At 31.6% G+C, this 26,969-nt stretch overlaps 1 protein-coding gene across 4 annotated transcripts; it reads right to left on the bottom strand.

The window, feature by feature from the left end:
- Positions 1-1,586: 1,586 nt before the first annotated feature.
- LOC127705331 (short-chain collagen C4-like) lies at positions 1,587-24,885 on the bottom strand. Of its 4 annotated transcripts, none has more exons than XM_052209643.1 (4): positions 24,429-24,885; positions 22,798-22,866; positions 5,515-5,751; positions 1,587-1,930 (listed from the first exon to the last, which is right to left on the bottom strand). In XM_052209643.1, exons 1-4 carry the CDS (start codon positions 24,748-24,750, stop codon positions 1,689-1,691), a joined length of 870 nt encoding a protein of 289 aa, XP_052065603.1. In that variant the 5' UTR covers positions 24,751-24,885; the 3' UTR covers positions 1,587-1,688. The 4 variants fall into 4 exon arrangements, with proteins under 4 accessions (XP_052065603.1, XP_052065605.1, XP_052065606.1 ...); XM_052209645.1 differs by lacking the exons at positions 22,798-22,866; positions 24,429-24,885 and adding exons at positions 8,611-8,679; positions 10,196-10,593; XM_052209644.1 differs by lacking the exons at positions 1,587-1,930; positions 5,515-5,751 and adding exons at positions 14,269-14,613; positions 15,762-15,998.
- Positions 24,886-26,969: the final 2,084 nt, after the last annotated feature.

Below are 26,969 nucleotides of genomic sequence, written 5' to 3'. Positions count from 1 at the left end.
GTAGTGGTATTAACCATATGTGGATTCTAAAAAACTCGAAAGAATTGGATAAGTTTAAATCTCGATCTTTCTCTGAAATTAATTCTATCAAAACCTTTGATTTGTTAACCCTTTATACTCCCATTCCCCATGTCAAATAGAAAAATCGTCTACAAGAAATAATCCATAATGCTTTTGAATATAAAAATTGGAGCATACGATTATATTGCTTTGGATTACCATACGGCACATTTTTTTTTAATTTCATAGTTAATTTTCATAAGACACTTGTTAAAAACAAGAAGATCAAAGAAGCCAGATCATTTAATTTCACATTCAGATATATTGATGATGTTCTTTCCATTAACATTCCAAAATTTTCTGATTGGGTTCAATTAATATATCCTCCAGAACTTAAAATTTAAGAAACAACAGACACGGCTCCTGCCGCCTCTTTTTTAGACTTATATCTCGAATTTGGTATAAGCGGTCATCTAAGTACCAGAATCTATGACAAAACAGACGATTTTAATTTTGAAATTATATATTCCCCCACCTTAGTAGCAATATACTAACTTCACCTGCATATGGGATATACATCTCCAACTCATTCGGTTTTCAAGAGCTTGCAGCTGCTATTCAGACTTTATAAAACGTGACCAGTGTCTAAGCAGAAAGTTTGACAAACCAGAGTTATGTTAAAGAACGTCTCGTACGTTTTCTAAAAAGTTCATCGGAAGATACCCAAACCTTGTTGATAAATATTCCGTGTTAACTTCACACATAATACATGATGGTCTTGAAGTATAGATTCTAGGTACTGACGTTTTTTATTATCTTAATTACGTGTTTTAGTATTCTTTTTATTTGTCTTTATATATTTCTGACCTTTACTGTTAAGTGCATTTTTGGTAATAACCTTTTGGCGTGACTCGATATTTATACATCCCGGCCATTGTGTTATTGTGCTCTGGTGATTTTTTTGTATTTTTGTCTTTCATTTTGCTTATGTGCTTTGTCTATAGAGTGTCTATATGCCATTTTGTTTTTCTTTGTTGACATAGTTGTTTGTTTTTATAGTGATTAAGATTATGTTTACCGATTATGTCTGTTTGTTTTGCTCACACATTGTTTTCAATATAATGGAATTCTATGCGACTTTCATACAAATAAGAGGTTTGGCTAGCTATAAAACCAGGTTTAATCCACCATTTTCTACATAGGGAAATGCCTTTACCAAGTCAGGAATATGACAGTTTTTTTCCATTCGTTTGATATGTTTGAGCTTTTGATTTTTCCATTTAATAAGGGACTTTCCGTTTTGAATTTTCCTTGGAGTTCGGTAATTTTGTTATTTTACTTTTTGCTATTTAATGACTTTTTTTTTAATTTCAAAAACTTATATAGATAAGTATAAAATGTAAAAATTAATGTGATAATCAATACAAGACATACAAATATGCTACAAATAAGTAAACAGAACTGATTGCAATAAAGAAAAAATAGTATCAAAATGGCTTTTTTTGCAAGATGAGCGGATTCAGAATCTTGGGAGCGTCTTGTTGAATTTACCTCGGAGTACTTTCATATGAAAAACAAACAGCACATAATGTTGATACAATATAAAAGGTATGAAATGTATCTTTTTTATTATTTTTTTTTTTTTATATATTTGCATATTTGGTTTTACTAGTCTGATAATGGGTATTTCACTTGGTGCATAACACACATAAAACGTCTGCATCTTTTCTGTATGGAGGGCACCTCAAACTACCACAGCTGGTTCTGATTGGATAGAAGAGGGCACCATCTTCATTATAGGCTGATTTATTGTCGAATTGTTCGGCATTGACATCGATACATGCGTAATCAGTCCTTTTGTAATTGTTATGAGATGCCATTAAGTATCCATTATATTCAGCGTTCCAGTCTTTGTAGCATGTTTTTCTACCTGTAAATAAATACATGTATATATATGTTGAGAGGGTTTCGAACATGAATAATTCCTGATAATTTGACATAACTTGATAAAGAATATTTATTCTTAAAGGTATACCATTGAATAATATGTTTTCCGTATGGTGAAGGTCCTCAACAAACTGACTTTTTTGATCTAGTAGATATTTGTTTAACCCATATTAAGGCTGAAACATAACGTTTTATGCGTTAAGCTTGATAAATTCAGATCGCACATGATGAATTTTCCCCAAAAACCCGTTTTTTGTGGATTTAACTGTCATTGTATGTGTTTGTATTTCAATGCCAATGCTCAGTGGACATTAATCATATGGGGAAATATTATGAAAAGTAGTAAAAATCAACAAAAACAAAAATCAATATATTAATGAATCCAAAAACTGTCTCGGGACGTTGCGTAAAATATAAAGAAGGAGCATTATATGATTTCTCGAAAATTTCTGACAGCTGAATTCCAAAAGAATATTGACAGTTAAACAATGAAAATTAATTCCGCATCATTTTAAATGGGTCTAATGCTTATTCAGCATGTTCAGCATACTATCTTATAGCAAATAAAATAAGTTCACTGGGAAAACTCACCTGATCAATCATGTAGATTGTTAAATCTGATACATGAATATTGCGTGTTGATCAGTCTTTAGTTTTTTATGTTGTGTTTTGTATACTGTTGTTTGTCTTTTAGTCTTTTTTGTTTTTTTGCCATATCGTTGTCAGTATATTTTCGACGTATGAGTTTGAATGTTCCTTTGGAAATTTCACCTCTCTTTGAATAATAAGCCGACTTTGTATCTTCGTCGTTTTAAGGTATAAATCAAAATATTTGTATCTAAATAATACTTTAATAATAAAAAAAGCCGTTACCTAAAGACAGCGTTTCTTTGTTGACATTGAAAAAAAACATCATAACTAAGATAGCAATACAGTTAAGAGTGTGGTTTCCCATTTTGGACCCGGTATATATTTCAAATATGAAAACAATTGCGCAATAAAATAAATTTTCAAATAGCTGAAAAAAATTATAGCCTTCTGAGTGGTTTTACATGAACATCAAGATTGGTTCTTTTTTGCATGTTTATAGGCCATTTTCTGTTTGACATTCCGTATTTCCACATCCGTACCGGCCATAGGTCCAGAAAATTTTCCAACAAATCTTTTTCGCCCGGACTTTTTGATTCAATTTTGTGGAAAAACTAGGTGAAATTCATAAGATTTTAATTTGATCTCATGATAGATAAATGTTAATGGTTTCAGAAAAGGTATTACCGAAATTGATTAAAATTTTACCTTGGAACACATTTTGGGGACACTTGTGACATTTTACCCCCATTTTTTGCAGTATTTTGTTTCAAATAAATGCACAAAAAAGAGATTATTTTTCACTATTCTTACTATTGGAAATCGAAAATATGGAAGATGCTGTTTTCATAACAATGAACAAACATGACACAAACATTAAGCTTTATTTGAAAGTAAGGGAAAGAGGGAGCATGGTTCAAAATTATCGGTGTCAATTTAAAGTTTTTTTCCTAACTGTGTTTTGCTACCTTGAATCCCTAACAACAGGACCAACATCGGAAACGTTTCCGTATTTACGTTACTTTTTCAACAGAATTAAGAATATGCTGGGATTTTTTTTTTCAAATTGGTAAATGGTTATTTATAAAAAAAAGAAGGTAAAATAACTAAACTACCGAACTCCGAATCGGAATGTCCCTTTTCAAATGGCAAAATCAAAAGCTCAAACACATCAAACGAATGGAAAACAACTGTCATATTCCTGAATTGGTATAGACATTTCCTTATGTAGAAAATAGTGGATTAAACCTGGTTTTATAGCTAGCTAAACCTCTCATTTGTATGACAGTCGCATAAAATTCCATCGGCAGTTTTACTGTCGCATTTACTCGTTTACTACTCTCCGCTACGCATCGCCAGATAAACTCAATTTGCGACAGTAAAACTGCCGATGGGCGTCCGCAGAGCTTCAAATACAATATAGTTATCTCTTAAATGTAGGGTATCGAAAAAAAAAAATTCGGATTAATTGTAAGTGATATTGATCTTCTTTTTTTTTATGTCATAATTTGTAAATTGTAAAAATAAGTATATATATAATACATTTTACTGTAGTTAACATTGTGTCCTCCTTCACAGGTAACAAGGGCAAAGACAAATTAATTTTATTTTTTCAGCATTTTCAAAATATTTTATTCAAATTATTTGAAGTCATGGTTATAAAGTGCTTTGTCAGGATTCAAATGAAAAACTTTTAAAGAAGACAAACAATCAAATTTGCAATTTATGACCCACTATTTCTTTCTTCGAGATGTTTGTAGGGCTTTCCTCACATAAAGAATCACTTAGTAAACATGCTTTTTGTTTGAAAATTTCTTTAAATATGAGCATCATAAAATCTACAACACTAGATTAGCAAAATCTTTTGTCTTTCATAGTTTACAACAGTTAAAACATGTTGCAGAGACTAATATTCTTCAAATACCGCCTTCCGTTAAAAAAACCAAAATATAAGAACAAGACAGCAAACTGACGAGGACAATTCTTTGAATAGACACATACTTATATGACAGGGTGCAACTAGTTTACTTTAGATCTCAACCCTCAACCTTATATGACTTCGACCAGTAAACTGCATAATGTTGACAAAATTAAAAAAAAAAATTTTTTTAATAAAGATAAGAAGTTTTTCAAAACTGCGGAAATGTTTTTTAAAACTTTACACTGAATTTTTTATATGTTTATTTTTCCATATTCAGTCATTTAAAGGGTCACTTATTAGCCTTATTACGTGTTTTCATTTTTTTTTCTAATATCAGTCAATGTATTTGCATACAAGGTTTTGTAATTTCGTAATTATTTGACATTTTCTTGATTTTTGGCTGTTTAACTTAGCTTAAATCAAATTGGACCACGAATCAAACTGTTCTTAATGGGAGACTATTGAAATTTACTCTCAATACGTTCTGAGTCATGAAATAGTCAAATTCCTGGTGTACGGGAGGCAACTCTTGATATTCATCTTATTTTAGATATTGGAAAAACATCGATGTTAGAGAATAAAATTGTCGCACCTGAACGCACATAGGAAAATTAAAGAAAATCCCCATGTTTCACAACTTTTTCATTAACATTTAAGCTATGTTTGAGCAAGTTGCCGTGTCTGTAAAAAAATCAAAATTACTTTATTGTCTCTGGTAAATACATGCCAACTGGATTATGAATGTTACAAGCAACACTTAACTCGGTGATATGTATTTATATATTTTCCTTGACTTTAAACATCACTTCTCCATTTTATAATTAGTTCTTGACAGAACTGTTTGTCCATACTCAAAGACTTTGGTAATCTAACTACTGCTGAAAAATCATGACAATCCGGAATCTGCATGCACTGGTTACAACAAATTTTGTAGTATAATTATTACTCTTACGACGCCAAGGGCGATAACTGTGAAGGCTACAATTCAACAATGAACATCAATGTCTTATTCATAGCCTTTGATTCTTTTTTTCTCTAATGTTACGTATCATATTTACCAGGGATCGTTATTACTGAAGACCTCCGCTTCCTGCGGCAGACAGCACATGGTACCTCTCTGTTTCCCAAAATGCTCGACATTCCTCGTGGGTTCCGATCTGCAAATATCTCATATTCTGCACCATAAAGCTGAGAATTGACAAATGATTGGTGTTCTCCATTTTCTGGATCATTTGGAAGACAAAGATAATTAACACCGCCGCCGTTATGATTATAACGATTACCACCAGCTTGTCCTACAACAAGCAAAAATGTAATTGTAATATATAATGTTATGCACGCTATGACGGATTATACAGATATCTCTAAATCAAATTTAATTTGATAAGAATCATCAAGGTAACATGATAAAAATATTGTATATCTGGTTATAAGACTTCGGGAGAAACATTATTCGAGAAAGGTTCAACAGAACCCTTTGTCACGCCTACGGTTGTTGCTTTTTATTATTATGGGAAATGTCGCCTGTAAAAAGTAAGTTCCATTATCATTAAAATATAGATTTTTATTTTATTCTAACTTTTTTTCAGATACTATTTATTATATCTTGATCTAGAAGATTAGCTTCTGTCCATGTTTAACAAATAATCCATGAAGGTTCATATATTTATTGTGTCAAAATAATTTAATTCCTGACCGTCTGTAATGCTAGCCGACAAAAGTCCACCTTTCAGTAAATACTGATATTGTTTCCTAATACAAAAAAAAAAAGAACTTGTGTCAAAGTTTAATACAATTCTATTAGGGTTTGAAAAATTAATCGACGTCTAACAATCTTTTACACCAGATTGTATCTGCATATTAATTGAAAGACAAAATTAGTCCAATAATCAGTAATATTCAGAAAAGTTAAAACATGTTTTAAAATTTTTGACTATTAAAAAACAAATGTTTTCAAAATTTTGATCTACGTACTGTTATTTGGTCATAAAAAAGCTAATGTCCAAATTTCATAAAATTCCACGAAGATTTAACAAAGTTATTGATGCATATAAAAAAAAAATTAACCAAAGACTAAAGCTATGTGTTGGCGCTGTCGAAGGTCTTGCTTCTACAAATAGAAAATTTAGAGTTCCTAGCAACAACACGGCTAAATCTTATACCAATAATATTGCAAAATAGAAATAGCGAAACTTCATATGATCGAGTCTGTAAAATGTGTTATTAAGTTGATAGAGTCTACATGTGTTGTTCAATCGTAATCTATATAATATTTCGATACGATCGAGTCTTTACATTTTTATAGATGATTCATTTGACAGGTAATGTTCAATCGGAATCGATTCGTCGAATCGATCGTTTTCACTTGCGTTCATTAAGTTGACAGTTGATGTTCAATCGTGATCAATCCAACCTATCGTTACGATCGAGTCTTTAAATTGTTTTATTTAGTACATTGAGTCGATTGAGTCGACAGATGTTAAAAATCAAGAATTGTTGAACATGCACCATTCGATTGTCGAATATTGTACCTTAATGCTTGTTGAGGCAGGCTCATAATTTAAGTAAGGAAAGTTTTAGATAATGTTGAGGATAAATCTGAAATCAAAGATACCAAACCTTTATAAGTACAGGATTATTTCAAGAGAGAGTGTGTTTCCACGTCATCTTTGTCAATGTTTAAAGCTCTGAGAAGTTTTTTTTATGGGTTATATGCGAGATGATAGCTCTAAAATTTGTCAATTTAGGCTTTGAATCCGTGAATGGGATCCTCTAACACTATATTTACATAATATATAATTTCGAAAGGAGAAATGCATGTAATTTTTTAATGAGACAACTCTCCATCCAAGTCAAAATGTATAAAAAGTTAACAATTATAGGTAAAAGTTCTTTCATCAAAACAAACAGCAAGCGATTAAGGGCTCCAAAATGACAAGTGTAAAACAATTCAAACAGGAAAACCAACGGTCTAATCAATATAAAAAACGAGAAACGAGAAACACCTTTGAACCACAACAACAAACGACAACCACTGAACAACAGGCTCCTGACTTACGACAGATGCATAAAAATGCACAATCTAAATGTCAATCACATTTACTAAGCTGCACGAGAGTGTTATTAGAATACATTTACTATTAAATCTGTCTTCCCACAACAGTACAAAGTCATCTAAATGACCTGTTCCCGAATTGTTACCGTAGATGGGTGTCTTTGTGAATATTGTTAATGCTATTCTTTTTTTTTCGATAATGGAAACGTTGATTTGCTATTATTTAGTTATTTCTAATGGATGCACTTTCGTTTATTCATTTTCCGTTCGTTTCAACTTCATATTCAAATATGTAAAAATATCAAGGAATTCATAAATCCGGATGCAAACATATTTTTCAACAGAGTTCAACATCTGTTATAAAAGATTTACAAGCTTTAAAGTTATTGGGCTTACATTTCGAATTAACAAAGTACTTTTCGAAGTAATTAAAATGAAAAATATCCTGATTAAGTATACGTTGTACTGTGCGCTCCTGCTCACTAGTGATCTTCCACTAAAAGTATTCGGTAAACAGGGAGTTATAGATGTAAAGATGCTTTACACAATATATATACTCACTTTTTAAGCTCTATGTTGTAGATGCTGAGAAAAATGGTACACCAATGGCAATTATGTGTAACAATATTTAAGCATTCAAGAAAAAATCAGTTGCTGATAGTATTAAAACACATCACACGGTGAAGCATACTATTAACAGGAATTTCTTTTCGAAATCTTAGGAAGCTTTGATTTGTAGTTTTTGAGAATATTTCTTAGTACGGAAGGATGGGCAGTTCAACAGGGGTAAACCAATTCATATCCTCCTTCATAGCGGGGTATAATTTGATAAATCTAATACAACATGTAACACTGTTCTAACCTTAGGTCAAAAGGAAACAATATATGTTGATAACACTCGAGTGTAATTGCTGATTAAAAAAATTCAACAGATGGAAGGGAAACACCCCCCTTTTTGAACGTTTAAGAAATTATTGTTACAGACTTGGTAGAAGAAGAAAGTAAGACGATTAAAAGCAATGATTACAGGTTCTACTGTGAAAAATCTATAGTATAAACTACAGAATTGTTAAAAATTCCCCTTTTGAAAACAAATTACCTGTATAAACAAGTTCAGCACCATCAGGACAACCTTTTCGACCCCATCTGACATAGGTAACACCAATTCCTGTTAAAAATTATTAAACACAGTTACTACTAATTAAAATTTGTTTTATCCATAAATCTTATGAAGTAACGACTTCAATTGTAGCTTTTAAAAAACCTATAGTTTAATAGGTACTTTAATATATCAGCAACCCAACCATATATTAAGGACATTGTGTAATGACATGCAAGGCTTGACATATCGTATCAAATGATGAAATGTTGGACATAAATGGAAAGTGCACAATGTGAAAATTTAAATCATATTCTTTGTCGTAAAATTTAGATCTCAACTAACTATATTTTTAACTTTTATAGATGTGAGTCAAGATATAAAAGTATGCAAACTTAAATGATTCAAGTACAACCGAAAAGATGTTGTCGACACCTTCACCATACATTGAATTATTCATTTATAGTATATCATTTGTATATGATGGCTATAAAGGATAATGCTAGCTTTTGAGAATCAACTGTCTCATAACATCTTTCATAGCTGTTCCAACACCTTTCTGTTTAATCGTATCATTTGATGGTCAGTTTAAAGATGTATTTACGGCAATATTCAAGCAAACAAAAAACTACCAGTTGTGAATTAGACAATGCTTTGGATTCTTTACGGCCAGATCCTAATGTTGAAAAGGACGCTGAAACAGTCACTGTTCCAAATTTGTCAGTTAAAGATGTTCTTCAGTCTCCTAACCGAAAAAGAAAACGCGGCGAATATTCGAATTATTCATCAGAACAGAGAGCTAAAATACCAAGATACGCTTGTGAACATTGGAATACCAGTGCTGCGAAACATTTTTCTAAACTGTTGGATAAACTATAAATGAAAGTACTGTTAGATCTATGAAAAAAAACAATATATCCAGGAACTGAACAAAACTCTAGAGAAAAAAAAATGTTGAATATTATGCAGAAGTCCAGTAGGTCACCAAAATTGCTAGGAAAATACGACGAAGAAGTAGGGAATTACGTGAAGAAACTTCTTGCAATGGGTGCAATTGTAAACAAACACATTTTGATAGCCTGTGCTACAGGAATCTTGGAGCATAAGTGCAGAAGTATGCTACGAGAGTACGGTGGACATTTTGCTCTTCATAGATCTTGGGACGAGTCTTTTCTTAAGAGAATAGGTTTTGTAAAATGGAAAGGGACAAAAGCAGCACGCAAACCGCCTATTAATTTTGATGAATTTAAATTTGCATTTTTATGCACCTGTCCTAAGTCAGGAGCCTGTTGTTCAGTGGTTGTCGTATGTTGGTGTGGTTCATTAGACCATTGGTTTTCCTGTTTGAATTGTCTTACACTAGTCATTTGGGCCCTTTATAGCTTGCTTTCCGGTATAAGCCAAGGCTCCGTGTTGAAGGCCGTACTTTGACCTATAATTGTAAACTTTTTTTTTGGTACATGCCCAATTAAAATTAAGGGACTTATTCGAGGCGATTTTTTTTCGCGAAATAAGCGAAAATAAATCGCTTGCGAAAATATGTTGGTTTACAGTATACAAAAGAATTAAAATATAAATGACATACGTTTGAGCTCTTCAAGAATTGTTGATTCTATTTTAGCATTGATCTCTTTAAGTTTGTTATCAATCAACTGTTTCATGTCATCTTTCATAGCTGTTCCAACACTTTTCTGTGTTTGTTGTTCGATGTATGCTTTCAAATGATTGTTCATATTTGTAACATCTAAATCAGCCTTTAATGTAGCTTTCATTTTATCCATTAAGGGCATGGAAATCACATTTTTACAATTTTCACCAACGCATTCAGAAGCTAAGGAACGTAAAACTCCGACGGCCAGTAAAATACAGTTAAAGCCAGTGTTAACCCCACTGTTCCTAGCCATAGTAAAGTGTGAAATTTACTGCGCAGTGATCAACAATAAGAAGTAATGTATTGCAAATGATTTACAACTTTGAAGTAAACCAGATTTACAGTTTTGAAAAAAAAGTATTTTCCACGAACTACTAAATATTAGATTTCTTTAAAAAAGCTAAATTAGCAACATATGATATTGAACGGTTTATCAATTCTTGCGTGTTAAGTATCGTGTTTCACTTTTTATTTTTTATTTTTTTTTAAATATAAACAAAATTGCACAGATGATTATATCTGATGTCATGTTTATAGATTTGTTTACTTAGTATTTGCCTAAGTCACTGCGTTAAAGTTTCAAAGTATCTATAGTCGTAAACATTAGTCAAAGCAGGTATACACAAAATAGTTTTAAGTATTTGTGAGAAGTTACCATATTTATAATACACATTCATAGTAAAAATAAAATATTAATTGATATTTTTATAAAAATAAAATATTCCTAATTTCATTTAACAACAAGAGAATAATAATATATAGACAGACAAAAAATCCAAACCATATTTCAGACCTCAAATATTTGAGAAAAGGGAAATTTCGTCATATTTCCGACGCTGTTAACTGTTTATAGCTGGTCATAATTATCCTATCTTCTCCATTTGTAAATTTTTTTTATCTTTTTATTCGCAGGAAAATTTATCTTAATCTTAATCTTAATATTTTCAGCAAGGAATAATCCTCCTGAATCTGAACAAATGAATTGTAAAAAAATTAATTAAATGTAACTGGTGACATTAATTTGATTAATTTTGGTGCTTTTTGGTTAAAAGCTCTTCGACGTCTGTAATGGGTTCAGATTCTCAAAATGTTTGGGTTAACATTAAATATTAAACAACATATCTTATTTTGCAATTATAATTTAGAAGACATTAAATACTAAGTAGTAATTGCTATTGGAACTTGTGTATCGGACTGACTTAGAATGAACATAATAAGAAAATGAATGTATTGAACAAACATACATTAAGATTTATATCTTTATTGAAAGTGCATGACAAATTTGTCTCGTTTAATCTCTACGCCCAAGTGGGATATATAGATTTTTCATGAGAACCAAGTTAACAAAATAAGTATAAGTACTTTATAAAGCACATGTTTTTTTCGATTTTCTTCCTTCTCTATTCCAGGTAATATTTTATTACCGATCGACATGAAAGTACCAATACTGGTTAACGACCATTACAGGAACATATCTCGTAATTGTTTTAATCGGTTCAGTAGTTCTCCTGAAGAAAATAATTGAAAATTGACCAATATGATCTCATTTTGGTCCTTTGAAGCCATATTTGACCTATTATCTAGATCGCACTGGACTTTAAGCAACCAACAATCAATCAATCAATCATTTGGATCATAGTGACAACAAGTGGTTATGACCTTTAAAAGATCATGTAGGGGTTTGTTTTCATTTCTTTGTACCAGCTTTTGGAAGAAAAGATAATATAAATTTCCCGTAGGATTCAACTTTCACTTCCGCCATTTCGAGTTTCCGATTGGTAACAACAAACACTTATTTAAGCCTATTACAGATACATTCCTGTCAATTATTTCAGCAGTTGTTGAGAACTTTTCCCAGAAATGCAGCCAGGTAGAAATTTGAAAAGGCAATGACAGCAATATTTGCGGACGAATTAGCACAAAGTAACAACACCGGGAAAGGAGATTTTAAGGAACATATTTGTTAAGTTTGTTTTTATTCTGTGCAATTTTTCTTAAGAGAAAAATGTGAATAATAAAAGCTAACAGATGGAGACCCTTCGGCCTTACCCGTTTGTGTATTTCTTTTTGGTAATGTCATAGCTTAACTTTACGTTTGTATTCCCTTCATGTTAAATTTGAGGTTATTTCAAAATTAATTGCAATTTGTTCAAATCTCGTTTTCATTCTGCATCCTTACACAATGTTTGCTTAGTAATCAGTTTTCAAGGCTTCATTCAAATATATCGATTACAAGGAACAAAGTTGAAAAATGGGAACAATATTACAGAAAGGGTAACTAGTTTATTTTGAATAAATATGTAAGACTCAGATAGACGTCCGGTCTCTAATCGACGTCCGTTCCTCAAATCGACATCCAAATCTGACGTCACAATAAAATAATATTCCAAATCGACGGCCAATTTTATGTCCCTCTAATCGACGTCTTTTTTGTTGTTCTCAAATTGACGTCCATGTTTTTGCTTCTCCAATCGAAGTCCAGTGAAATGTCATCTTTATTAAAGGGTGGGTTGAACCTAAAACTTAAAAAGTTGTTGAAAAACATAAGACCAAATTATAATATTTTTCAACAATTTGCCGTACGTTTTTATTCTTTCTATTGTTTGAGTCTGTATAGCATTGTATAGGGCTATAGATGTACTGTCCTCTAGATGTCTTTCGATTATCTTTGTCTTTTGGTTGTAGTCTCATTGTCGTACAATGTATACCCGTATTTATTTGTTTATATGAACAAGAAAAGAAAACGACAACGTAGGTCGAGAATATGAACGTCTTTCACCAAAATATTACTATGCATGTACATGTAAAAGTAATAATGATGTCGGTGATCGTCTTATTGTCATTTTCTGATGTTAAATATGTCCTTTTATTTTGATACCAATAAAAGAAAACAGTTATAGTTTCGGTAAGCTACTAGTTCTTGATGAAGGTAAATCCAGAAAAGTCACATTGGACGTCGATTAGAGAGTCAAAATATTGGACACTGATTTGAGAACGTGACGTCAAATTTGGACGTCGATTTAAGGAACGGACGTCGATAAGAGACCGGACGTCGATCTGTGTCTAACAAATATAATTTACACAATAAGGTGGAAATATTTAAATACTATATTTAAGAGCTTGCAGTTGCTACTCAGCCTTTGTAAAACGGCATCGGTGTTTAGTTAATAATTGATGACCCAATGCAGGATATTGTCGAAGAACGTCTCGTCTTTTTGTTAAAACATGTTCATCGAAAAGTACCATAACCTAATAGATAATAAACAGTCTTAACAAAGAATACAAGATGGTCTTTAGTTGTAGATTTTAGGTGCTGAATTTGTATATTTGCGTTCCTAATGATTCGGACGCATGCGTTTTTATAGTTTTGTTTTCATTTTGTTTACCCTTGTATTTATATTTTACTATATTTGTACTTTATAGGGAAAGTGTAAACTAGTTAGGCATTATTTTGCAATTTACTGTATGTACTAGTAACTATAAAAACATTGTTTGTCAGCGTCTTTGTGAGATCGATGAACTATCAACTGAAATACATTTTTTGTTGGCGTCTTTGTCAGATTTATTTGTTGTATGTTTGTGACGTATTTTACACATTTTTGGGTCCCAGTTATTGTCACAATTACCAATTATGTCTATTTGTGTAACTCACCTTATTTTGTCAATATAACGTAACTACAAAGAACTGTGTCAGATAAGTGGGAGGTTTAGCTATCTATAAAAGAAGGTTTAACCCCATTTTTGTCGAAACATGTCTGAACCAAGTCAGGAATATGACATATGTTTCCCATTCGTTCGATCCGTTGTTGATATAGTCTAACGCTATGGTATTGCAGGTTTATGGACTTCCAACTTTTTGAATTTACCTTGGAGTATATTTTGTATTTTTGTTAATACTTAATTATGATTTGTATCATATCAATTATAAAAAGACTCCGTCGCTCGCTCATGCTCATTTCAATTTGAACTAATGATATCAACTGCCGAACCAAATAAAAAACAAAATACAACATGCATATGATTTTAATAAAATATAAAAGGTTGGAAACGCTTCGTTTTTATTATTTTTGTATATTTGCTTTTGATGTTATTAGTCTTATAATGGGTATTTCACTTGGTGCATAGCACACATAAAACATCTGCATTTGCTTTGTATGGAGGGCACCTCAAACTACCACAGCTGGTTCTGATTGGATAGAAGAGGGCACCGTCTTCATCAGTGGCTGATTTATTGTCAAATTGTTCGGCATTGACATCGATACATACGTAATCAGTCCTTTTGTAGTTGACATGAGATGCCATTAAGTATCCATTATATTCAACGTTCCAGTCTTTGTAGCAGGTTTTTCTACCTGTAAATAAACATATGATTAGAGGGCTTTGATTATGAGTAATTCCTGACAACTTGATATAACTTGATTAATGAATATTTATTCTTAAAGGTATACCATTATATATTATGTTTTCCGTATATTGAAGGTCAGCAACAAACTGACTTTGTTTTACCTTCTGATATTTGTTTAACCCATCATGATTCTGAAACATGACGTGTTATGCGTTTTGCATGATCAGTTCAGATCGCACCCGATGAATGTTTCCCAGAAATCGGTCAGGTGGATTTAACTGGCATTGCAGGCGTTTGTACTACCGTTATGTCCTTTTTAAAGCTTCATACGGGAATTTTTTATTATGATTTTTTCCGTATTCCGTCATTTAAAAGGTCTCTTACTGTGGATTCATTATTATTCATTGGATACCAATTTTCGTGGGTTTCGTGGTTTCTTATTTCAGTCAATGTATTGGCATACACGTTTTTGTAATTTCGTAATTAGGTGACATTTACTTGATTTTCAGCTGTTTTACTGTTATCTTATGAAAATTTAGCATACACAATTTTGGACCACCAAACAATCTTCTCTTAATGTTAGGCTACTGAAAGTTACTCCTAATCAGTTTTGATTCATGAAATAGTCAAATCCGTGGTATACGGGAAGCAATTCTTGATACTCATCTTATTATAGACATAGGAAAAAGATCGATGTTAAAGAATAAAATTGTCGCACGGGAACGCACATAGAAAAATTAAATAAAAATCTCATGTTTTCACAACTTTTTCAATAAACAAAAAAGCTATGTTTTCGCAAGTTCTCGTGTCTCTGATAAATGCATGCAACTGAAAGATATGTTTAGAAGCAACGCTTAACTCGGTGATATGTGTTTATATATTTTCCTTGACTTTAAACATTACTTCTCCATTTTATAATCAGTCCTTGACAGAACTGATTTTCGTACTCTAAGACTTTGATCAACCAACTACTGCCAAAAAAAAAAGCATGACAATCCGGAATTTGCATGCACGGGTAACAACAAATTCTATAATATAATTATTGATCCTCTTTTGCCGCAAAGCGGCGATAACTGTGAAGGCTGGACTTAAACAATAAACACCAATATCTTATTCATAAGCCTTTGATTTTTATCTCAAATGACAAGTATTTACCAGGGATTGTTATTACTGAAGACCTCCGCTTCCTGTGGCAGACAGCGCATGGTACCTCTCTGTTACCCAAGTTGGCCGACATTCCGCGTGGGTTCCGATCTGCATATATCTCATATTCAGCACCAAAAAGCTGAGGATTGTCATATGATTGGTGTTCTCCATTTTCTGGATCATTTGGAAGACAAAGATAATTAACACCGCCGCCGTTATAACTATAACGATTACCACCAGCTTGACCTACAACAAACAAAAATGTTATTGAAGTATATTATGTTAGCACGCTATGATGGATTATACAGATATGACTTAATACAAATTTAATTTGAGCGTCTGGTATATAAGAATTGTAAAGGTAACATAAAAAAACATTATATTTCTTGTTATAAGCCGTCGGTGGAAACAAAATTCGTGAAAGGTTCCACAGAACCCTGTGTCACGCCTACGGTTGTTGCTTTCCTTATAAAAGTGAAATGTGGCCTGCTCACGACTCCTGTAAAAAGTAAGTTCAATAATCAGTAAAATACAGACTTTGTTTTGATCTAACTTTTTTCTTCAGATACTACATGTATTTACTATTTCTTGATCTAGAAGATTTGCTTCTGTCCATGTTTCAAAACAATCCATGAAGATTTACACATTTATTGTGTCAAAATAATGAAATCCCTGACCGTCTGTAAATTTTATCTGAAAAAAAGTCCATCGATCAGAAAAACACTGGAAAACATTTTGCTTCAGACTTTGTTTCCTAATCACCAAACATTGCTGTCCGAGTTTGATAAAATTCTATGAAGAAATTGACCTCTTACAAACTTTTACACCAGACTGCATCGACATGTTAATGAAAAAACAAAATTAAGACCATTTACCAGTAAAATTCAGAAAAATGAAACCATGTTTTCAAATTTCGGACAAAATGAAAAAATGTTTACAAAACTATTTTCTGGACACTGTTGTTTGGTCAGAAAAAAGGTTCTGTCCAAATTTCATAAAATTCCACGAAGGTTTAAAAAAGTTGTTGACGTATAAAAAACTTTAACCACAGACTGAACCTATATGTTGACGACGATCGAATGTAGGATCGCTACTCGCAGACTCGACAAATAGAAAAATTTAAAGTACCTAACAACAACACGGCTAAATTGTATACCATTGAAATAAGGAAATAGTGAAACTTCATACTAATGCTTTCGTAATTCTGAGAAGTGATCACAATTTTGCATTATGGAGACAAAGGTCAACAATAACATTTTTTCAAATATTTTCTGAATGTAAATTACGTGATTGTTTCATTAATCTTAGATACAATGAAAAGAAATTGTTTAATGAGGCATGTTATCCTCAATGGAATACCAAATAAAAAACAAATGAACCACGTTTTTTGTCATTATTGTGATTTTGTTGATTTATAATTATTTTTTGTTTCCATACAAGATTAACTTTGACCAAATATTATCAAAATGTACATAAGACTAAACTCCTTAATGACTTTCAGTGAGTATAGTAGTTTTGTGGCTCGTATGAGTTTTGATTATTTGTAAAAGTTATTTTGAGTTGACAGTTGATGTTTGATCGAGACTAATCGAATCTGTCGTCTGTTAATTGATTAATTGATTATTAAGTTGATAGAGTCTGCATGTGTTGTTCAAGGAGAGCAACGAGTTTGATAGCAAATTTTTATTTTATTGAATGCTTGAATGTTCTAGTCAATGTCATCGTCAATTATGATTTCAGAATAAGTGGTATAAAACCTGCCAAAGTCAATATTTCTTATTACTGTAATTTTATATCTTTAAGAGTGCAACGTAAATGGACCCCATTGGAAATAAGCAGTTAGGCTTTCATCGGATATCCAGATCAGGTATCAACATTTAATTTATGATTTTAAAATGTCTGAATGTTTGCTATTGTTTTATACAAGTTTTGTAACGTTTTATGTTGATATTTGATCAAATAAATCTATCTATTCATGCTTTGAAAGGAGATACCACTATTTAAGTGTTGCGGTAGTTAAAGCTTGGGATTGTCATCTTAAGATAAATAATCAAATATAAATATTATTCTTGTATATATTGATATATTCATATTTAAATTCTTCATCAATAGATAGTACCTGACTCAATTTCATGTTAGAGTCTTTAACTTTGATCTAGTAAGCATGTCTCCTTCACTTTTATGTTTTATATACGAAGCTGTTGGTTCAACATTGATGCATTCAACATTGCTATGAACACGTGTATACATTCTTCGTCAAACGGCAATAAATGCTGGTGTATCATGATACGTTTTATTTTTATTTTTCGTAAATGTGGGTTATATTTAGTTATCAAAACTAAAGGAATATTTTTTCTTTTTCCTTTATATTTTTGTGGTCACTTGTGTTTCTTATCTTTCGTACTGCTTTCCCTTAAATACATCCTCGAAAAACAGGATGTGAGTGACAGCTATGCCGATGCAGAGAAACGAATATGTTTCTTTAGATCTAAAAATGTATTTCAAGGTCAAGAATGCCATGTGTTGTAAATCTTTGACCTTTAATAACATCAACATCTAAGAACGACAGTTAATCGTTTGAGATTTCATAGATAAGCTTTGATAAGGCTTATAATTATTTGCCAGACGAATAATTCTGTTCCTGTTCCTCACATGCTTTAGTTTTGTATCTAGTGTTTTGTGGATTTTTTTCTTTTCGTCGTCTTTCCTTTTTTCAATAGTGCTGTCAATTTTTCATCGACTTATGAGTTTCGAATATTACCTTTGTATCTTCCGCCTCTTTCTAAGGTTAAGGCATTTCACGGATAAAATTGATTCATTTGACTTTTTGAAAAATAGCGGAGGAATTGATGTTAAATAAAATAAAACTTAGTCTGGATTTACCTTCATCAGGAACGTTCATACCTTAACACATAAAAGCCAGGGATGTATAAATACATAGAACCGGTTGGAGCTTTATGACCAAAATGGACCTTAAGCGTATAGATAAATTAATCCAAAATTAACTTTAGCTGAGGTAGTTGGAACCAAAGGAGAGAAGGATGGAATTTTAATTTTCTAAAATCTGCTCTTTCTTGAATGATGTAGAGGTATATGTGGGATTATATTTTGTTGGAGAAATCCGAGTTTCAAACTCTTTTTCAATCAATTTTATTAGAGACATTTATTAGTAATTACTATGAAATATTTATGGATTAAGATTAAGATTATGTCATGAGAATACTTTTCGACAATAATGGTCATCAATTTATTTTACTTCTGTATATAGAGTGAATAATGTACTGCTTTCGATATATTTCATTTGTAAGGAACAATTTGTAAATATGTTTTTTTTTCTATTATCATTTGCCATAATTCTTGGGTGATATGTTTAAAGAGATTAATTTTGCAAATAAGGGAGAGTTGGAAAAAAAGAGAGAAAAAGATGTAACGCATTGGTTTGCATTGCACTTGATCTACGAGTACATCTAGATAATACTTCTTAACTTCAATATATTAAAAATTACAAGAAGGTACATGCTAGGGAAATTCTAAAATAATCTGAACATATTTACAATAAATTAAAAAAAATTTTGTTTGTATAGAGCTATAGATAACAAGTGTGGACACAGATAAGTGACCATCCTATCATACTTGTCTGAAATAGAACAACTTGCGGAAATGTTGTACTTGCTTATGAAATTTCTACACTGCCGTTTACAAACATCAAATGCAATGAAATATTTAACAGTATTGCTTTGAACAACTTTTCCTTTGGTATATGTACAAAATGGCACGTCATTTTTATTCTGTATTTTTACTGTTTTGATATTGTAGCCCTTTGAAAATTTCATAATACACAGGCCTTACGAAATGGTCACCAACCTTAATTGTAAGCTTATTCACCTGCATGTTGTTGGTGTCAATGTTATTTTAATCAAAACAATAGTCAATACAATACAATTTTTACAATAGCATGGTTAGGAGAACATCTCAAAGATTAAACTCGACTTAGTTTATTTTTAAACCTTCTGTAAATACACATCAAAATCGAAGATAATGATATCCTTATTATATATATATATATAATTTTTTTTTAAATCGATTAAATCATTGTTATATAGAATTGTTTCACAATGTTTATATACTGTTCCTACTTTTGATTGGTTCCCTGCTTACTTAATGACTCCTCCCAAAGAAAAGAAGTACCTTAGCTGATTATGATGATTTAATGGTTCAGCTAACAAGCAAGCTGTAATAGTTATAAACTGAGAGATAGGTGTGTCTAGATAAGAATCCCCGATGGCCGGAGTTGCAATCAGATTATTCGTTTTCAATTGTTGAACATACATAGATATATTGCCAAATATTGTACCTTAATGATTGTTAAGACAGGCTGATCATTTAAGTAGGTATATTTTGGCTCTCAATAATGACGACTTCCGTATGTATACTAAAGAAATTTATCCTGTTGAACTTACTTTAAATAAAGCTAATACTAACAATGACCACTGCCCTTTCCTCGATCTTGATATCTATATCATTAACGGAAAGCTTAATACTAAAATATATGATAAAAAAGATGATTTTTCATTTCCTATCGTTAATTATCCATTTTTAGATGGTGACGTTCTCTTGTCACCATCTTACGGTGTTTATATATCTCAACTTGTACATTCGCACGTGTATGTAACAATGTTGTAGATTTTAACGAGAGAAATTTATGTATTACTGAAAAATTATTACACCAGGGTTTTTGATATCACAAACTAGGCAAAACATTTACTAAATTTTATCATCGGTATAAGGACATCATTCGTAAATATAGCTCAACATGCAGACTTCTTATACGTTCAGGTATTTCACATTGAATTTTTTATGGAAATATTCTTTATAAAGCACAAAAATGTCAGTTTTCACCTCTGAAGCTAACAAAACCTTTAAATAGACTTATTAAGAAGGGATATAGTTACGATACTGTTGTCAGGTCATTAAAGATTGCATATTTTGGCGTTAATACTGATTCACTTATAGGGTCTTTGCATCGGCACTAAACACATTTATTTAAAAACCAGTTGTTGGCATGACACGGGTTATCTTCTTCTCATATATGTTATGAAGGTATGATACTAAACCCCTAACGGGAAGGATTGTGCCTGATATTCATATGATGAAGACATAATCTTTCAATCAGTTTAATTGAAGTCTGGAGCTGGCATGTCAGTTAACTGCTAGAAGTCTGTTGTTATTTATGTATTATTGTCATTTTGTTTATTTTCTTTGGTTACATCTTCTGACATCAGACTCGGACTTCTCTTGAACTGAATTTTAATGTGCGTATTGTTATGCGTTTACTTTTCTACATTGGCTTGAGGTATAGGGGGAGGGTTGAGATCTCATAAACATGTTTAACCCCGCAACATTTTTGCGCCTGTCCCAAGTCAGGAGCCTCTAGCCTTTGTTAGTCTTGTATTATTTTTAATTTTAGTTTCTTGTGTACAATTTGGAGTTTAGTATGGCGTTCATTATCACTGAACTAGTATATATATTTGTTTAGGGGCCAGCTGAAGGACGCCTCCGGGTGCGGGAATTTCTCGCTGCATTGAAGACCTGTTGGTGACCTTCTGCTGTTGTCTGTTCTATGGTCGGGTTGTTGTCTCTTTGACACATTCCCCATTTCCATTCTCAATTTTATAATGTTAGAAAATGATGAAGAAAAAATCAAAGATACCAAAGTTACAGGATTATTTTTAAGAGAAAGTGTTTTTTGACGTCATCTTTGTCAATGTTAAAAGCTCTGAGAAGTTTATTATGAGTTATATGCGAGATGATAGATCTAAGATATGCTTTTCAATTTAGACTGAGAATCCGTAACAAGGATCCTCGAAAGCAATGTTTACATAAATTTCAATTTCGAAAGGAGTAATGCATGTAATATCGTGCGGATGTAATGTGGTGTTTACCAAGCAACCTCAGTATAAAACAGTTTTTCACTTTTAAAAGATCATTACGTCAATGGTATTGACATTTAAACTGTGCATATGGGTGTAGAAGCAGTCATGTTCTTTGTGATTATGACTCATCTACACTTAACCGAGTTACCGAGTTGCACGAGAGTGTTATTAGCATATTTTTACCATTACATATATCTTCCCACAACAGTAGAAAGTCGTCTAAATGACCTGTTCCCGAATTGTTATTGCAGATGGGTGTCTATATGAGCAGTGTTCATGCTGTGATTTTTTTTTATAATGGAAACGTTGATTTGCAATTATACAGTTATATATATAAATGAATGCACATTTATTTCTTCATTTTGCCGTTCGTTTTAACTTCATATTCAAATCCGAAAAGGTTACACTCTAGCCGTAAATGATCATAGCTTATATACAGGAATGCATTAATCCTGATGCAAAAAGATGTTTCACTAAAATATCTAATGAGTTGAGCACCTCTTATAAAAAAAAATACAAGCTTTGAAATTATTGGTCATACATTTCAAATTAACAAAGTATTGTTCAAAGCAATTAAAATGCAATGATTCTGAATGAGCATACGTTGAACTATGAGATCCTGCTTACATAAGATCTTCCGCTAGTCGGTAAAGGTAACAGTTAGTCTATGAAAAGATATACTATGAAATTTAGAATGAGGGGCTTACCCCGAGCTCTTAATTTCATAGTATATACCTCTTCATTGAATATCCAGTTAAGCACATATTCCAACTCAAGTGGTCTAATTGATAAGTTATTTTGGTTGACAATTTGTTTCACAGATGTTTGTAAAAGATAGTAGTGTTTTATGTAAATTTTCCCACAACAACATCATCATCATCATCATCATCATCATCATCATCATCATCAAATTGTTTGAATTTCTTTTCACAAGGTTTCATAGTATATACTTTTTTGTACAAAGTAACTGCGTGGATGATGATGACCACAATAATAAGATTGCGTTGTACATTGACGTTTTAAGTCAATGATTACAGCTGTCTGCTGAAAAAAATCAACAGTATAACTAAAGAAATGTTAAGGATACTCCGTGAATTTAATAAACACTTTACCTGTATAAACAAGTTCAGCACCATCAGAACAATTTTTTCTTCCCCATCTGACATAGGTAATACCATATCCTGTTAAATTATTAAACACAATTATCATAAATATAAATATACGTAGTATAATTAATTACAATTAATGTATACTCAAAGCCAATACAGAAAAGAGGACGAGATTGTAGCTACGACAAGATGAACATATTCGTGTTTTCAGATCTGTGACATAATTATTCCTTATTTGTCAACCAATTAAATATTGAGTTATCAGTAAATCTTTCGGAGTAACGACTTTTAGCTTTAGAAACCCATGGTTTAAGAGGATTTCTGTCGGCAACAACCCAACTATATATTAAAGAACTCGTGTTATGAAAGGGAAGCCTTGGCAAATCGTATCAACTGTTTGATATGTACATCGTACGCAATATAAAGACGCTGCTGGAATGTTGTATATAAATGGAAAGTGCACAATGTGAAAATCGGAATCATCTTCTTTGTCGTAAAGTTAAAAGATTCCAACCAACCTTTCTTTTTAATTTCTAGAGATGTAAATCAAGATATATGCAGACTTCAACGTGTCTGTGGTATCCTTTATATCAAGTACACGCGAATAGAAGTTGTCAACATAGTCACCAAGATTTGAATTATTCAGTTAAAGAATATCATCTGTATATATTTTATATAAAGATAATTCTAGCTTCTTTTTATTTTTCCTGACAGCTTGAAATCTGCAAATGGACAGGAATATGATCTTAGTTGTTTCCCATAGGAATGTCGGCTGTCTATTCAATAACAACTAGATCAGTTGTAGCATATACATTGTCAATACAATAATCAAGACTCTGATTATTAGGATTTTAGAGATATTAAAAAAAAAATTCTGTATTGTATTACAAACTAAAAATTTTTCCTTTAAAAAACAATATTTGTTTTTCTTTCTTTTTCATCTGATTCATACCACCCAAATGTTAGATATTTTCCCAGTTACTTTGATGTCCTTTTTGATTGCTGCTAAAATAGAAGTTAGAAGTTTGGAAAAATGTTTTGTTGGGCATTTGACAGACTAAGCAATTGCGCGTTATTTGTAAGGTCACCTATGTAATTTCGATATCCAATAAAAAGACGGACGATTTCAATAAGAACCAACTTGCAAAATGACAGGAGGTACCAGATATATTGACCGAAAAAAAAAACAATCTCTATGTCTCGCCAGATTAGATAAAATCTAAGGTATGTGAGAAAAGAAATACAAATTCAATACCTTATTATTGGCATTCGAATATGGTCACTATAATATATAATTGACTGTAGCAGCAGTTATTATTAAATGATTGTTTTCCGTTATCACTTTACTATCAGTTACTTCAGATACACCGACACCGACATTATACAATGGATCCAAAAATTTAAAAAAACAAATACTGTAAATTCAGAAATTTTAGCGATGTTTTTATCAATGAGAAATATGCAACAGTTTCAGGTTCGCAATAATAAAAACTTTCATTAGTGATTTTCTTACTTTATCTTACACGAATTACACAAAAGATTTCCCACGTACATATATTATTTTAATAAACGAAATACTATCTACATGTCTTCAAAAAATGAAAATAGAAAAGAAGTAATATAAAAATACATACGTTCAAGTTCTGCGAGGATTGTTGCTTCTATTGTAGCATTGACCTTTTCTAGTTTGTTATCAATCAACTGTCTCATAACATCTTTCATAGCTGTTTCAACACCCTTCTGTATCTGTTGTTCGATGTATGCTTTCAAATGATTGTTCATATTTGTAACATCTAAATTAGCCTTTAATGTAGCTTTCATATCATCCAACAACGGCATTGAAATCACATCTCCACAACTTTCACCTTTGCATTCAGAACCTAGGGACGGTAATACTCCGACAATCGACAAAATACAGCAAAAACCCATGTAAGACCAACTAAACTTCCGATCCATTACAAGGTTTCTCTTAAATTAACTGCGCAGTGGTTAAGAAAGGCAATTTATGCATTGCAAATGTTTGACAATTTTGAAGGTTATCATAATAACAGCTTGAAAAAATAAATCTGTCCAACGAACTATATACATATGTACTTCCTCTCTATGAAAATAAGATAAACAACAAATGATATTTAACTGTTAACGAATTCAAATCACGTGTTCTAACGAGGTTGATGTTTTTTCTTATAAACAAGAGTTTGTTCTCAAAATTTTTAATCACGTCATGTAGTATAGATTTGTTTACTCAATATTGATCAAAGCCACTAGTGTTTACGCTTACTTCTTAAAAAATAAGTCAAAAGCTAGTTTAACTACATATTATTTAATGGATTTCTGAGGCATAAGAAATGGCTTTAGCTATCAGAATAAATTCAAGTGAATAAAAGGAGACATTTCTATAAACAAAATTAATTACAATGAATTAATAATATTCAAATAGTAGTTTATCTTTAACGATAAAACACATACGTCCTCTTCGATATGTAATATTTTAGAAATGGAACATATGTGGACATTAAAAAAGACTAAAACAATGCCTCGTTCACACGTACATTTAATTCGAATTGAATTCGAATCGAATGCGAATCGAATTCGCTAATCGCGTTCACACACTCTTCTTTTTTAATTCGAATTAGAAATGCGTTTTTGATAATACGAATTAAAAGTTAACGTCGCTCGGACAGTAAAGCGAATTTGACGCGCAGTGCAATTCGAATAAGAATTTACGTTTGGACGTAAAACGTTTCGAATGCGAATTAAACTAATTCGAATTAGTCAATGCGAATCGAATTCGAATTACGTGTGAACGCAGCATAAACATGTAATGGAAAAAAAAATTATGGTGTATCAATTCATGTCACAATATCACTACAGGTGCATGATACAAACACAGGCAAAGGAACAACACCCTTCTTGTTGTTCTTCATCTCACAGTCCCAGTGAAATCCTCAACATAGAGATCATTTTTTAAACTCTTTCCTTCCTGCAACTGCAAGACCAACCATCAGGTTCGATCGGTATTCTTTACTTTGTGACTATCATTTTTTTATGAATTTGCTGTGTGTCAATTTTAAATCTAGGCTTTGCCGAAATCACCATATAGCGAATGCCGATAACTTCTAACAGACATTTTTTTCAATCTTTTCGAAATTACTATTTTTTTCATTTACAGTTAAAAGGAAGCATTGCTTATTTTTAATATAAATACTGACTCACTCGAAAATTCAAAAATTACCTTCATAATAGCTATTTACGTAAAAGAACTAACAAAAAATATACTTATTGGACATGCAATAATCAAATAAGTTTCCTAGATAATATTTCTGTTCATTTGAAAATCCTCACGCCAAGTGATTTGCATTCCAATAGGTACTAACTATAGACATCTTTTACAGATAATCTTAATTGTTACGAATCACAGTTTATGGCTAAACTCCATAAAGACACAAAGACAATACTTGAGAAAAAAAATAAAAACAACACTTTATAAATGTCATGCGTCCGAAGTGCTTTTCTTGATTTACATTCATCAGGAACGACCAATGCCGAATAGTTGACAAGGATGTATAAGAACCGAAACAATTGAGGGATATGTAAAAAATATCTGTGGATTCAAACGGTTTTTGCAAAAAATCCTATTGCTTTTTGCTTCAAACTATACATAAGCTGACCGATAACCATCTAATTATATAAAGCATGTGAAGACTATTCACAACAACTTTACAAAATTTCATCTGCGTCTTACCCATACTTTTTCCCCAGACGGATGGGCGGACGGGCATACTGAAAAAAGCACTTAACTGTACAACAATTATATAGAAGTTAACAGAAAATCAAAATAAATAACACATTATCATGATAACGAATGCTTCCTTTTACTAAAACCAGTTGAATAATTTCATACAGATACATCATGAAGACATGATGCCCAAAACATCTTAAACATACATCCAACGTTATTTATCTGTTATTATCAATTTAAACATTTTCTCTATTTCTAGCCAAATTATTCTTTAAAGGGGCATTACTGTCAAATTCATGTTCACCGATTTGACTCAAATTCTCATATTTGATTTATAACATACTAAAACGTATATCCAAATTACAATAAGTCTGAAATAAACAGTTAACAATGCATGTACTCGATAATATATATCAGCTTTTCGTGTGTTTTT

Source organism: Mytilus californianus, unplaced genomic scaffold, assembly GCF_021869535.1.
Source record: "Mytilus californianus isolate M0D057914Y unplaced genomic scaffold, xbMytCali1.0.p SCAF_6, whole genome shotgun sequence".
NCBI lineage: Eukaryota > Metazoa > Mollusca > Bivalvia > Mytilida > Mytilidae > Mytilus > Mytilus californianus.
The sequence above is the reverse complement of the archived record's forward strand: the minus strand, read 5'-3'. Positions and strand labels throughout refer to the sequence as shown.

What these genes read in the sequence shown, in the direction of transcription:
- LOC127705331 (XM_052209643.1), bottom strand. Translation starts at nt 24,750, where the DNA reads ATGGATCGGAAGTTTAGTTGGTCTTACATGGGTTTTTGCTGTATTTTG. An exon ending in AATCCTCGCAGAACTTGAAC is followed by an intron (nt 22,867 to 24,428) that starts GTATGTATTTTT and finishes ATAATTTAACAG; the next exon opens with GATATGGTATTACCTATGTC. An exon ending in TGCTGAACTTGTTTATACAG is followed by an intron (nt 5,752 to 22,797) that starts GTAAAGTGTTTA and finishes TGCTTGTTGTAG; the next exon opens with GACAAGCTGGTGGTAATCGT.